Source organism: Nannospalax galili, unplaced genomic scaffold, assembly GCF_000622305.1.
Source record: "Nannospalax galili isolate Female #2095 unplaced genomic scaffold, S.galili_v1.0 scaffold1321, whole genome shotgun sequence".
NCBI classification, from domain to species: domain Eukaryota; kingdom Metazoa; phylum Chordata; class Mammalia; order Rodentia; family Spalacidae; genus Nannospalax; species Nannospalax galili.
The window spans coordinates 143363-157210 of record NW_008344566.1 but is presented as its reverse complement, the minus strand read 5'-3'; the positions used below and the strand labels follow the sequence as shown (position 1 = coordinate 157210).

At 40.4% G+C, this 13848-nt stretch overlaps 1 protein-coding gene across 1 annotated transcript in view; it reads right to left on the bottom strand.

The window, feature by feature from the left end:
• Positions 1–2636: 2636 nt before the first annotated feature.
• Ms4a12 (membrane spanning 4-domains A12) overlaps positions 2637–13848 on the bottom strand; it is a 12357-nt gene continuing 1145 nt past the window's right edge. The window contains exons 2-5 of the mRNA XM_008840733.2: positions 9506–9562; positions 7725–7841; positions 3202–3312; positions 2637–3023 (exon numbers count right to left, since the gene is read on the bottom strand). Coding sequence (XP_008838955.1) covers positions 2916–3023; positions 3202–3312; positions 7725–7841; positions 9506–9562 — 393 coding nt within the window. The 3' untranslated portion in view covers positions 2637–2915. The remainder of the gene's footprint in view (positions 3024–3201; positions 3313–7724; positions 7842–9505; positions 9563–13848) is intronic.

The window sequence follows — 13848 nt, the reverse complement described above, 5'->3', positions numbered from 1 at the left end:
CATAATTCGTGTTCTTTCCCATGTGCAAATTTTCCCATTTGTTTCTTTCATAGTTTTAATTTCTCTCTCCTTTTCCTTATATATATCTACACCTATATACATATGTATATCTACATATCCATATCTATCTAATCTAATAATGTAATCTAATCTATCCAACCATCACCTGAGTTTTTAAATGTAAAAACTTCCAATATGGATAATCTTTGTCCTATTTCAAACTATTTCCATCTAACATTGTCTCATGCCCTCCTCAACTTTTGTTAGCCACGTCATAGGGAAAGTTTATAAACCTCTCTGCAGAAGTGTTCTCATCTGAAAGTGATGCTAGTCACTCACCGTGCTGGGTTGTTGTACCGAACATGCTGATGTTTAGTGTTTAGAATGTGCGTAGAGCAAGCTAAATATTTGCTATTATTGTTGTTCCTATCATTAAAACAAATTTAAATATAAACACATTATACATTTGTTTTTAAAGTCAACTTTTTGACAATAATTCTGTTCTTTAAAGGAAGTGCTAATTTTATAGTTGTTTATATCTAGATGTGCATTACATCACTTTCCCAGACTTGAGGGTCACCAGCTAATTACTAGAAATCAAATCACAAGACATGCCTTCACTTTTGCTATGCTGCTGAGCGCCCTGGTGAGGGACACAGTACTCCTAATCACCCGTGTTGCTAAATGGCTGGGACTGAGGCGGGCTAAGAACCTTGAAATGACGTAACTCTCACCTAAATTCAAATAAGAGCAACCCTTGGCCATTTCAAGCTGTTTTCATCTAACCCTAATACCGTCTTACTTGTGCTTCATAATAGTTTAGATTCCACAGACCGTGTTTTGAAATCTCATAAGCTTCCTTGCCTAGTTTAACTTTGTTTTTTGACATTTTCATACATATACACAATACATCCCTGACACTCCCCCCTTTCTCTGCCCTTGTCTCGCCCCCACCTCCATCAATCATCGCCTCCCTTCCCCACATGTCTGTGATGGCAACAACGCCCCATTTCCTAGAATCCATCAGTGTTCACTAGTTCAGTGGGGAGGGCGATAGGGCTCCTTGAGCTCCTCCTCCATCCATGATTGGCTATTGCTAGGCCCATTCTTGTGCAGGCTCAGTGTAGGCAAGGCCAGTTGCATTGAGATCATGATTCAAATGACTGCAACACACCCAGAAGATGGCATTTCATAGTCACCTTCCTGCTCTTAATTCTTTCTGCCCTCTACAATGTTCCCCAAGCCTTACAAGGGCGGTACAGATGTCTTCTTTGTGGCAGAGTCCTCTGTTATTTTATAATACCATCTAGAAAGACTGTATTAGCAGGTGAAATCAAATAGGTGCTTTCTCTATAAACAGTGTTTGAACTGAAGATTTATGCCCATCCCCTTGAATATGCCCTCAGTGCCGCCTGTCAGTCCTCCTTTTCTATCGGCTTATTCTTCACTTCCATGACACTTAAACCTCATCTATTCTATTTAAGGCTCTGTTTCTGTCTATGCCCTACACCTTGGGTGTGACCTCACTTTGACAAGAGTGACATGGGCCATCATCACATTTGAGCCTTCTTACTGCCTCCCTGTAGCCCTCTATAGCAACACCACCTTCTTTTCTTTCTGCTGTGTTGAGAAACTGCCCTGGTTCATGGCTTAGGCCATGTCCTCTGGCTGAGCTTTGGACCTTTGGAAATGTAAACTGTCATCCATCCCTTCACTCTGATCTGGATTGCTGCCACTGGTTTTTTAACATGTCAACATCTCACTTGAAAAAAAAAAAAAAGCTCAAACCTAAGCAACAACAAAAACAAAAATCCCAAATATGAATTCATAATCCTTGTTCTACTGTTGCTTTATTGTAAATGATTTTAGTGAACATGAAATTTTTAAGTAGCTAAGTTCTGTAGCACTGTTAAATACCATGAGCAGCTGTTAACACACGCTTTTCCTTAAAATGAGTTAAGTTCTTGGGGGCTTGGCTGGTTTGAGTCTTTCACTCACACTTTTCTGAACCTTCCCTGTGCTCAGTTGCCTTTGGCGGAAGCTGTCAACTGAGCATCCCTTCTTTTGGTGATCAGTGGACCATCTTTTGGGGTCTTCTATTTGCCTTGAACACTCCAGTGACACCTTGAGGACAAAGCAGTTCAACTGCAAGAAACACTGTAATGGAAGCTGTGAGCCCGTTCCCCTGGCTCCAGCCACACCTGCCTCAAAAACCTCAAGTGACTTGAAAGACATCACTTTAAGAAAAACCTGAGTGTACTCTAGATAACCACCATCCAATAAACTTCATCAGCCTTCTCCCTCCATCAGATCTTGTTTTATACAACCAGTATTGGACCAGAAGCAATGTAAAGAAATACTAAAAAGTGGCTTATGTTCCCAATGGCATTTTATTGGGAAAAGGTAACATGAATAGGAAGACTTTATAAAAAAATTATTTATTATTTTTATTTTACGTGTATGCATGTATTGCCTGCATGTACATAAGTGCACCTGTGTCATGCAATGCCCATCGAGGTCAGAGGAGGCTGTCAGATCCCCTGAAACTGGAGTTACGGACAGTTGTTAGCTGCCATGTGGGTGCTGAGATTTGAACCTGGGTCTTCTGCAAGAACAACCAAGTGTTCTTAACCGCTGAGCCATCTCTCCAGCTCTGACTAGGAAGACTTCTAATGTTAAAAGAGTCACAGAGTCATATTCATAGTGTTCTTCACCTTTACCAGGGTGCAGTGATGTAAGCAGAGTGAGACAGTGACTGGAAGATCCAGTTATTGTTAGCTTTGAACTCAGAAACAAATCTCAAACACTGTTTCTGACTAGATCTGGAAGCATCATAGACAGCAAAAGTCAGCTTCTTATGAGATTGTTGCAGAGACGTTTTACCCCATGAAATTGTATCGATGGTCATTTGTCTTTTAGGGTCTAGGAGCATAAGCTGGGAGGCCACCATATCTGGGAGGAACTGTGGAAGATTCTTGTGTCAAAGGGTTGGCTGTAAACACAGTTGGAACAACGAGGACAGACTAGAAAGAAGGATCAAAGCAAGCAGTGTTGTCAGCACAGTCCCTTTGGTCTCCTCCATCCCAGCAGAGCCAAAGACAGAGCACTGCGTTGAGCCCATGCTGGGGTCTAGCAGCTACTCAAGCCTGTATTTCTCCAGCATGTATTCAGACTATTTTATAAAAGACTAACCCAACTTACCCTGCTGGCACAGATGATGGTTTGGTTGGCAAAATGGGCCGTAGTACATGCTATGCTGAACTCCAACAAGGAGAAGATGGTCAGCATGCCTGAAATTCCTCTCCCAGAAACCTGAAACCAGAAATAAATAGTATATTGAACTTTGGGCTGAACAGGAGGGTCTCACATGGACTTGAGAAACTTGACATCAAATATGCTATAGCTCAAGTTCAACTTACTATGTGAGTTATATTTTTTTATAACAGCAAGGAGATAGTTACAAAGAAAAAAAATCTACTTTTTTCCCTAATATTTATAAACAGTCTACTTGCCAAAAGGAAAGTCTTCTGTTTTAAAGAAAAATTAAAACTTCCCACCTCACTGACCTTAGCTCAAGCCATTTGAGAACCACACAGAGCCCAGTGTATCTGACACAGGTAACACTGCCCATTCCACTGACCCCATTGCTGGCTACCTGAGAGTGATGTAGGGGTCTCTGAATACCTCTTGCAGCTGCTCCCTGAGCCCTGATCACCAGAAAGACTTCTGAGGATCTACACTAGGAACCAGTTAACTTTATGGAGGGTTCATATCTATACCTAGAAGCTGTACCTTGCCCTAGCTGATCCAGGACCTCTTCTGATACTCCATTCATACATCAACAGAGTGACCCCAAGACTGAACCTCAATCATCACTCAACTGATCCAAAACTTGACAAGTAAGGGTAACATAGATCCAAACACAGGTTCAACAAAGGTGGGATAGATATTCATACCAGAAGACACTACCAACAACCTCTCCAGGGGCCTAGGTTCCACCACAAAAACACAAACAGCACAAAAAATCAAGACAATATGTCTCCCTCATTAATATCCCATAGTAATGTTCTCTGAGAAAAACAACAGGTTCTCTGAGAAATACAAGACAACAGATCTTGTATGGCCACTATAATTTGTTCAAGGAGCTTAAAGAGGATTTTAATAAATGCTGGAACGAAGAACAGGGAAACAAAGTCATTTGAATGAAATAAGGAAAACAATTCAAGTTATGAAAATAGAATTTAATAAAGAGATAGAATTTCAGAAGAACACCCAAACTGCAATAAAACTTCAAAAATTTAGTAAATCAAAAAGCTCAAGAGAAAGCTTCACCAACAGAATTATTAAGTGGAAGTGAGAATATCTGGACTTAAAGAGAAGGTCGAGGAACCGGATTACTCAGTCAAAGACATTGATAAATCTAAAAAAAAAAAAAAAATCCCATGAATGGAGCATGCAAGAATTATGAGACAATACGAAAAGACAAAACCTCTTAATGAGGCACAGAAGAAGGTGAAGAACATCAAGTTAAAGGCACAGAAAAGGTTTTAAACAGAAGAAAAATCCCCACATCTAAGGCAGGAGATGCCTATGAAGGTGTGAGAGACACACAGAACACCAAACAGGACCAGAAAGAAATTCCCCATGATGCATAATAATCAAAACACTAAATGTACAGAACAAAGAAGGGGTATTGAAAGCTGCAAGAGAGAAAGGCCAAATTGCATATAAAGGGAGGCTCATCAGAATAACAGTTGGTTTGTCTTTCTTTAAAAATGGTTGACTTTTCAATAGAGATTTTAAACCAGAAGGGTTTGGGCTGATATACTACATGTTCTGAAAGACTAGTGATGCCAACCTGACTAAGGTACCCAGGAAAGTGATCAATCATGATGAAGGAGACAGGCATAATTCCCATGATCAAAGTAGGCTGAAGGATTTACAAACACTGTCACAGTTAGCTTCAGTGTGAACCTGATACAAACCCCAAGAGTTGGAAGAGGGAACCTAAACTGAAGAATTACTCAAATATTTTGGCCTTTGGGCCTGTCTGTGGGGTATTTTCTTAATTACTAATTGATGCAGGAGGGCCCATCACACTAGCTGGTATCATCCCTGGGCAGGGGGCCTGGGCTCTATTTGATAGGTAACTGATCTTGTACAATTATGGATTTGTGTGATGGTTTGAATGAAAATGTCCCCTATAGGCTCCAAGTATTTGGACATTTTGTCCCCAGATGGTGGTGCTGTGTTTTGAGGTTTTAGAAGGTGTGGCTATCGAGGAAGCATGTGACCCAGGAAGGGATTTCCTGAATAGGTCTCTAGTAGTGTAGGAATTAAGACCAACAATTGACAAATGGGACCTTGTGAAGATAGAAAGCAAAGGACACCACCAACTCTGTGAAGAGGCAGCTTAATGAATGGTGAAATGTCTTTACCAGTTATACATCTGACAGAAGATTAATGTGTAAGACATACAAGGAACTGAAAATCTAAATACCAAGAAAACCAATAAAAAATAGGGGCATGGAACTAAACAGAGAATTCACAAATTCTGAGAAATAACTGAAAAATATTTGAAAAACTATTCAATATCCTCCACTATCAGGAAAATGCAAATCAAAACTACTTTACACTGGTCAGAATAGCTAAGATAAAAAAAAAATGGTAGTATGGATGTTGGGAAAGGGGAACACTTATTTACTGCGGATGGGAATGCAAGTGGGAAAGCAGTTTGCAGTCACTAGAAATCTGTGTGGTTGTTCCTCCAAAATTTAAATAGATCTACCAGATAATCAAGTTATACCACTTCTGGTCAAATATCCAAGGAACTCTATACCCTACTACAGAGCTACTTCCTCATCCATGTTCATCTTTGCTTTATTCACAATTACTAGAAAGGGAAACAGCCTAGTTGTCCATCAGCTGATGAATGGATAATGAAAATGTGGTACACGTACATAATGTAATTTTATTCAGCTGTAAAGATAAACTAAATTCTAAAATTCACAGGCAAATGGATGGAGTCAGAAATAGTCACTGAGTGACGTCACTCAGACCAGAAAGACATGCACTGCATATTCTCTCTCATGTCTGGATGCTAGCTTTGACTCTTTAGATATGTGTGTTTAAATTGGAATGCCAATAGAAGACATGGAGGTGGATTTCGGGGGGGGGGTGGTTACAGCGTGCAAGTGGCAGGAAAGGGGAATGATGGAGAATGAAAGGTTAAGTGGATATGAACAGAAGGAGGGTAGAAGAGGGAGCATGGGGAAGGATGACTAACACCAAAGGCCTTTAAAATGTCATATGAAAACCTACTACTGGAGAATCTTTCTAAAATATATACATATATAAAAGAATTTAAATGCAGTTACTCAGTATTATGGGGACAATGCCTCTCCCAGAAGGCTATCAAATAAAAAGTCCAATGCCAGGTATGGGTTACCACTTTTCAAGTTGTTTTCAGTGGGGGACCAATAGACCCCTACACATTACTGGATTATTGCTGTTACTCTCAGTTACCCTCCAGAACTTGGTAGTAAGACTATCACAGAAGATACCACATACTTGAGTCATAGAACATGGAAAAATTAAGCTGGTACTGAGACCTGAAAGTTGTATCCCTACTGGCTTTCTTAGTGCTGGAAGGGGAGAAAAGCAATTGTCAATCTTATCCAACTGTGGGCTCTGAGAGCTACAATAATGGCTGGCTGTCAAGATATGCCCACTGGTGCAAAAGTGTCCTGAATGTTATGGGTGTAACCAAGCATTTTCTGATGGATTTAAGGCCTACTCCAGAAGGTGATACCCATATCTGATATTGTTACCCATTCAAGAACCCATAGAGTAGATCATAGGCCTCAGGGGAGAATGTATCTCTATTTCTCTGTTAAATGAACCAGAGTATTAGACTGCCCCTAAGTACTTACCTTTATACTCATAGATTAGTGCATCTCTCAACCCTCATCAGAAATTTTCCTTTTATAGTAGATGGTGATTAACACTCATAACTTGTTAAAAGGCAGAGAATAAGTAATAGTGAAGTGCTCAGCCACATCTTTATCATACCCCTTCCTCTCAAGGCTCAGAGATCATCATGGAAGAAGGGGCAGAAAGATTTTGAGAACCAGAGGCAGTGGACATTGTGAAACAGTATTTGTTGGACATGACAGGGCCACTGCACACATAAGCTCACAACCACCATGACTGTGTGCATAAGACCTGTATAAGACCAAGCCAGACAAAACCCAAACATGGATGAGGAATGGAGTCACGAAGTCCCACTTCTGAGGAGCCATATGCAGTTGATGGCTGTTGGGAGTGGAAGAATGAGTTTTCTTCAGGGATGTGGCCCTTAAGAGGCTACCCCTTCTCCAGTAGATGGCTCTATGCCATTGCACATGATGGCTCTACACCCATGCCTATGATAGCTCTACACCCATGTAAACACTGGCAGCACTAATTGGACTCAGTAGTTTTTGTTTTTTTTTTTTTTTAAAAAAGAACACATGAAGTTGGAAGTGAATAGTTGTGGGTAGAGAATGGAGTACGGGGGCAGATTTGGTCATTTGTTTTTGTAAAACTTTAAAATAAAGTAAGAATAGAAAGGAAATTAACAACAGCAAAAAGACATAGAAAAATCAAAATAAATTTGCATTCTTCTGAAATCAGCATTTGATGATAGGAGAGGGCAATCCTGTGGTAGATGGTAGGATTCTTACCACAGCCCAGTAGTCTTGACTTGAAAGGCTGTTGATGCTCATATCAAACAGCAACAGAATCACTCCTGCAAGCACAAAGATGGCACTAACAATGTTCATTCCCAAGGTGCCTTTTATCTAACGGAGACAACAAGAAACACAAATCAAAGGGAGGATAAATGAAGCTAAATGAAAGAGGAATCAAAGGTTCCTTATCATTGACACCTTGAAATTATTTTGGATTGAACCCAGGCCTGGTGCATGATAGACAAGTGCTGTACTACTGAGATATACGCCCAGTTTCAAATAATTTTTGAAGTTGAAATAATTGCTTTCTTCTGTCCTTGTGAGTCATTGCCATGAAAATCACTCTGTTTGTAGCCTAGATGTCAGGTTCTCCTAAAGAGTTGCAAATGATATAAATAATAGGAATATATAAATTATATACATATAGTAAAAGCAGAAGCCCATCCATTATAATTATGTAAAATCCTTGTTCATAAGAGCAACTCTACTTTGTCAAAACAATGAAAGAACAAACTTAATGAGTGTTATTCTATGATGGGTGTTTTGTTGTGTTTTTAAAATGCATGTCACTTCTGCCATACAGGAGAGGATCTGGTATCTGACTTGGTTGTTCTCATCTACATTTGTGAATGTGTACACACAATGAATTTTGTTTGTAGACATAAGAATGAATGGAAGCCCTGAAGGCTTTCTACACACTAGGCAAAGAAGTCTAAATTTAGAAGGAGAAACTACTCCAGCTCCTGTGGGTAGAGTTTTTACAATTAGAGTAGGACACATGGCAGAATAATCATGCAAACACATTTTCAGCTGACTCGCCATGGAGCCAAAAGAGTCTGTGGAATGCCTGATTCCTTCCACATGCTTGGAGCCCCCTGAAGACCTCTAAAAGGATCTTACACAGGTCCTAAAATTGCCTTGGTTGTCCTGACCCAAAACTGAGTCTTTTCATGTACAACCTCAGAGGGAAGGACCTGTACAGAGAAGAATACTTTATTTTGTTTCTGGATTAAAATAGGGACGGCTAATTGGAATTAGGTTGATTTTCACTCAATCTGGTTTTACCTTATTATTTCCATTTTATCTGCAAGAACACAACATGATTCCTTATTCCCATTTCCCCATTTTTCCCTCTTGTGAGTAATTACATATAATCTTGAAATGACTTCTGCTGTAAGTTTAGGGCAAAAATTTCCTTGTTCTGGTTTGTCTTTAAACCAGGAAATTGTGTATGACTAGGAGAACTGAGAGCCCCGTCTCTGTGACCACTTCTGTGTGCTCTCATGTTCTGAGCTAGATGCTTTTATGGAAATTTGAAGGACTGTACACAAAAATGCATCCGAATAAGAACAGAAATTATGCACAAATGTGAAGTGGAAATGCAAGACAGAGCTAAGAAATGGCTGCTAACATCAGGGACTTTGTTATTGAAGAGGCATGTAGGTGTTTCGTGGTCCCTGGATTCTTCTTTGGGCTTCCCTGAACGCAGTGCAACGCTATTGAACCAGAGAGCTGTTGGGTTAAAACTTAACCCTTATCTTTACTACCTCCCACCCTTGTGCATTCAAGAGTCAGAATGTGGAGCTCTGCCCTTTTGAGTGTCAAGATGTACGGGCCACATCCCTCCCCCAGCACTGGCACCACCCAGCAGCTCACAGCTACTTTGAGAAAGTGCTTCCATCCACATCTTCTGAATCTACCATCTCAATTTTTCCTTCCTAATAAACCAAACTAATCTTTAAAGGGATTTAAAAGGTAGAAATGGTCTAACTTACCTGACAAGGAGAGAATTCCTTGGACGCTGCTATGGAGAGCACGCCAGAAACAATGAACTACAGAAACAGACACATTCGTGAATGGTGGGTTCTTGGATTGTGCCTGGGAGCATCTTATACCCAGGTTGGTCTGTCTATGTTCATTTGGTTTCCCTCTCATATGCCTGGGTTTTCTAGAGCAACTCCTAGGTTTATCCTTTCCCTCTTAGTTTCTTGCACTAAAGAGCTCCTGTTACTGATGACTATCGAGCTTGCTTGGATGATGCTGAACTTCCTGCACAATCTCATTGCTTTGTCAAGGGCATGCTTGTGATCATGTTTCTGATCACCTCCTTTCCTGACTCGTATATTTCTTGACCAGAGTAAATACTAGGGAATGGGTTCAAGCTGCACGATAGAAGTGGAGAGCAGAAGTTCCTCCTTTCTTTTGCTCAATCAGACCTGTTTTTTTCTAGAAATTCTCCAGCCCTCAGGCAGAGTGTGCACTAAGACCTGAGCTGTGAGCAGGCTGTTTCCTTACAGGGAGTGCATCCTAGGAGTCTACTCACACTGATTCCACCCCAGAATGGATATCCACCAACAAAAGCAATAGAGGCAAACCTCGAAGTCACATCAAAATTGGAGCTTAACAAGCCCAAAATAATTCCAAAACCAATGTGCAGCAATCCAATTATGACCTGGACTGCCTGTAAAGAGAAAGAAGAAGAAGAAAACAACAGCAACAAAAACAGGCATTTTAGAATGACTTCTTTATTTCTTGTCTGTGAAACATTCCACCAATAGCTGTTCCTGTGTACTTACTGTCAGGATCCATAAGAATCATTTAGGCACTCACCTGAGCGTGAGGTAGGCTGTGAACATGTTGATACACATTAGAACAACTGGAAAGCAAGGGTCTCAGTAAAAAGCCTTGTTTGAGGGGCTGGTGAGATGGCTCAGTGGGTAAGCCTACTGGTTGCCAAGCCTGACTTTAGTGTGATACCCAGAACCCATATGTTGGAAGGAGAGAACTGACTCATGCAAGTTGCTCTCTGACCTCCACATATGTGCCATGGTGTATTATTTATTTAATTGCATAACACAATAAATAAATACATTTAATAAAAACATTTAAAAATATTTTATTTATTTATTTTTATTTTGTGTATGAGAGTATTGCCTGCATGTATGTGAGTGCACCCATGTTGCGCAGTGCTGCAGAGGTCAGAAAAGGGCTTTGGAGTTCTCTGAAACTGGAGTTAAGGACAGTTTGTAGCCGCCATGTGGGTGCTGGGAATTGAACCCGGGTCCTCTGCAAGAGCAGTCAGTGCTCTTAACTGCTGAGCCATCTCTCCAGCCCATAAAAAACATTTTTAAAGTCTTGAGTATTTGGGGAGGATTCCTGAGTGGCCCATGGAAAATTATTTAGAAAGTAAAGCCACTAATGCACCCCTTAGCAGTCCCTAAAAGTCTTTTAGCTTGAAAAAGAATGCTTTGACTGGGACCTCTGTGACTACCTTGTTAAAGTAGAACAATTCCCTGCCTCGATAATTTCAGTCATGAGAAAAGGAATCAGTGGAAACATTATTTATAGAATATTAATTATGTGCTTGGCAATGCCCTAAACATTTTGAATTTATCTGCCAACAACTAGCTGGAGACATAGAGACATATAGAAATCAGCTTCCCAGGGCACACAGTAACTAAGGGATGGATGACAAGAATTTAACAGCAGCAGACTGACTCTAGAGCTCTGTCCTTCTGGCTCAGCTCAGGGACATCTGTTCCAAGTTGTTTTGTTATGCTGGTCAAATTGATTTATTTTTTTCCCTTGTAAATTTCTCTTTCCTTTTAATATACAAAGCACACTTTATTATTCGGTTTTATATTTATTTACATTGTTTTTAAGTTGCTGGTCTGTAACGATTTTCTTGCTGGAGGTGGGGGGTTGGGTGGGGTGGAGTTAAGAGGTATTTCTCCAAAGATAAGGGATAAATCTTTTACTTCTTTGTAACTGTTATCACACCTTCTCTTGTCCTAAGTAAACACAGATTTCTGAGAAGGAACAGTTGTTATATTGGTCCAAAGCTCAATAACAGATTTATAGTTAATTTCTTCTCAAGTTTATATTTATATCTTATCTATCTAGGAAGACTATAATTACAGAAGATTCTGTGTTTATTTCATCAATAAATAGGGTAATGAATAAAATTAAATCGAATTAAAATTAAAAAGTACAGCTTCCTGAATATACTGACACAATTATATTGCTGAAATGCATTGAGGCTCATGAAAGCCACGAACCTTCCCTCTGAACAGTTATCATTGCACATCCTGGTGCACACATCACCCTTTAGATGCAGCTTTTGAGAACTGCTGGTCTTGTTTTAGCCAGTGCTGCCTCTCATAGGAAGACCTACTATTTGGTTTTCACAAGCTATTCTGCTCTCCAAGAGCATCTGTTCTATAATCTTACTATAAATTTCCCATTGTCATCCTTGATGAGGGGAAGTTACATCTTTGATCCCTATTTGCCTTCTTTTTTACTTGAATAGCCCTGACCATTTGCTCAACAAAATTGCAGGTGGACTTATGGTGGTTGTCCTAGCTTCATTTCTGTAGCTATGTTAAAATATCCGGACAAAACAAACTTTCGGGGAGAAAGAGTTGACTTTTAGTACACAATTCCAAGTTCCAGTCCATCATTACAGAGAAGTCAAGGCAGGGATTTCAAAGGGCGAGTCACATCCCATCCACCAGCCAAGAGTGGAGGGAAATGAATGCCTGCACGCAGAGTTGTTTGCTGAGGCTCAGCTCCATTTCTCCACTCTTCTACAGCCCAGGACTCTCTGTGCAGGGAATGGTGCTGCCCACAGTGGGTTTGGTCTTCCCACATCAATTAATTAAATCAACTCCTCCCCCAGACATGTCCACAGGGTGACCCAATGTAGACAATCCCCCACTGAGAGTTGCTTCCCGGGGGATTCTAGGTTGTGTTAAGTTGACAAAGCTAACCATCCCCCTGGTTTTGAGTGAATTGGGACATACACTTTTGTTGGGAGCTATTGATATAAGCACAGTCATTATGTACATTGAGCTGTGGCAGGCTTGCTTGTTTACTGAGTTTGTGTTTTGCACACTAGTACCTAATCTGCCAAGTCAGGAGGAATGTGTTTATATGGTGGAGTTCACAACAAGTATTTGACCACTCCTTGACCCTCAGATACAGGTGGGAGAAACAGCTGTTGAAACTAATTGAGCTAAGCAAATGGTGGCTATCTCTGATGTTCTACTGTATGAAAAGGTGGAGCTAAAATAAACCCGGGCTGCAGTCTCTACTGATAGTCCTCCGAAGTATCTTTTCTGTCTCTTGTTTTTTCTTTCAATCCTCACTCCCCCTTTCAGGTACTGTCCGTCTTGGCTGGCTGGCACTGGCCCACTTTATGCCCACCATCCTTGTTCCCTGTGGTGTTGTGATGACTTGGAACATGACCACACAATTTCTATGGACAGTACCTAACTTTTGCCAACTGTAGCTTTTATAAACAAAACTTCACTTTCTCTTTAAATATATTTTGAGTGCATATGTCTTCTCTACCAGGAAGAATGCTTTGAATGGATATTCCTTCCACTCAATAAAAGCCAAAGCCATCTGTTTCCGAGACTTCACTGGTTCTGGCTTCACCGCCTCTCAGGTCTCCTGCCAGCTGTTCTCTCCCTTGCTTACTCTGCTATTTTATTGGCCTCCTCCTGTTCATCAAATATACCATACACACTTTCATCTGAAGACCTTTACACTGATCATTTCCCCTTGTCCTGGTATCTGTGGACTCTCTGAACATCATTTCTTTGTTCAGATGTCACATTCTGAGGAATGTGTCTTGATTAACTGAGACGTGCCACATCTCATTTCTGGTTCTTATGCCTTTTATACCCTCTATATTAACTAATTAATTAAAATTTTAAATTAGCATACAAAGTATTAGGTTCCATTATGGAATTTTAAAACTGAATTTGTTTGAATTATTCTTTTCTTTCTCTTTGCCTACCCCTTGTACCCTTTTCTACCCTTTCCCCCCAGAAGTCTCCTTTCTGTTTTCATATTAGGTATGTCCTATTGTTCATCCGCCCTTCACCAGAACCCCTTTTCCCTTCTTGTGATCTCTTTTCTAGTTTCATAGGCTATACCCACATGCATACATGCATTTGTACGTATAGACATTAAAAGCTACAATCTGTATGTGAGAGAGGATTTTATTTGTCTTTCTGAGCCTGGGTCACCTCACTATCTATATGCTACTTTCCACCTTCTGTCACCCATTTTGCTTCCTTATGTGTACAGCCTGATTCCCTACTAGGTTGTA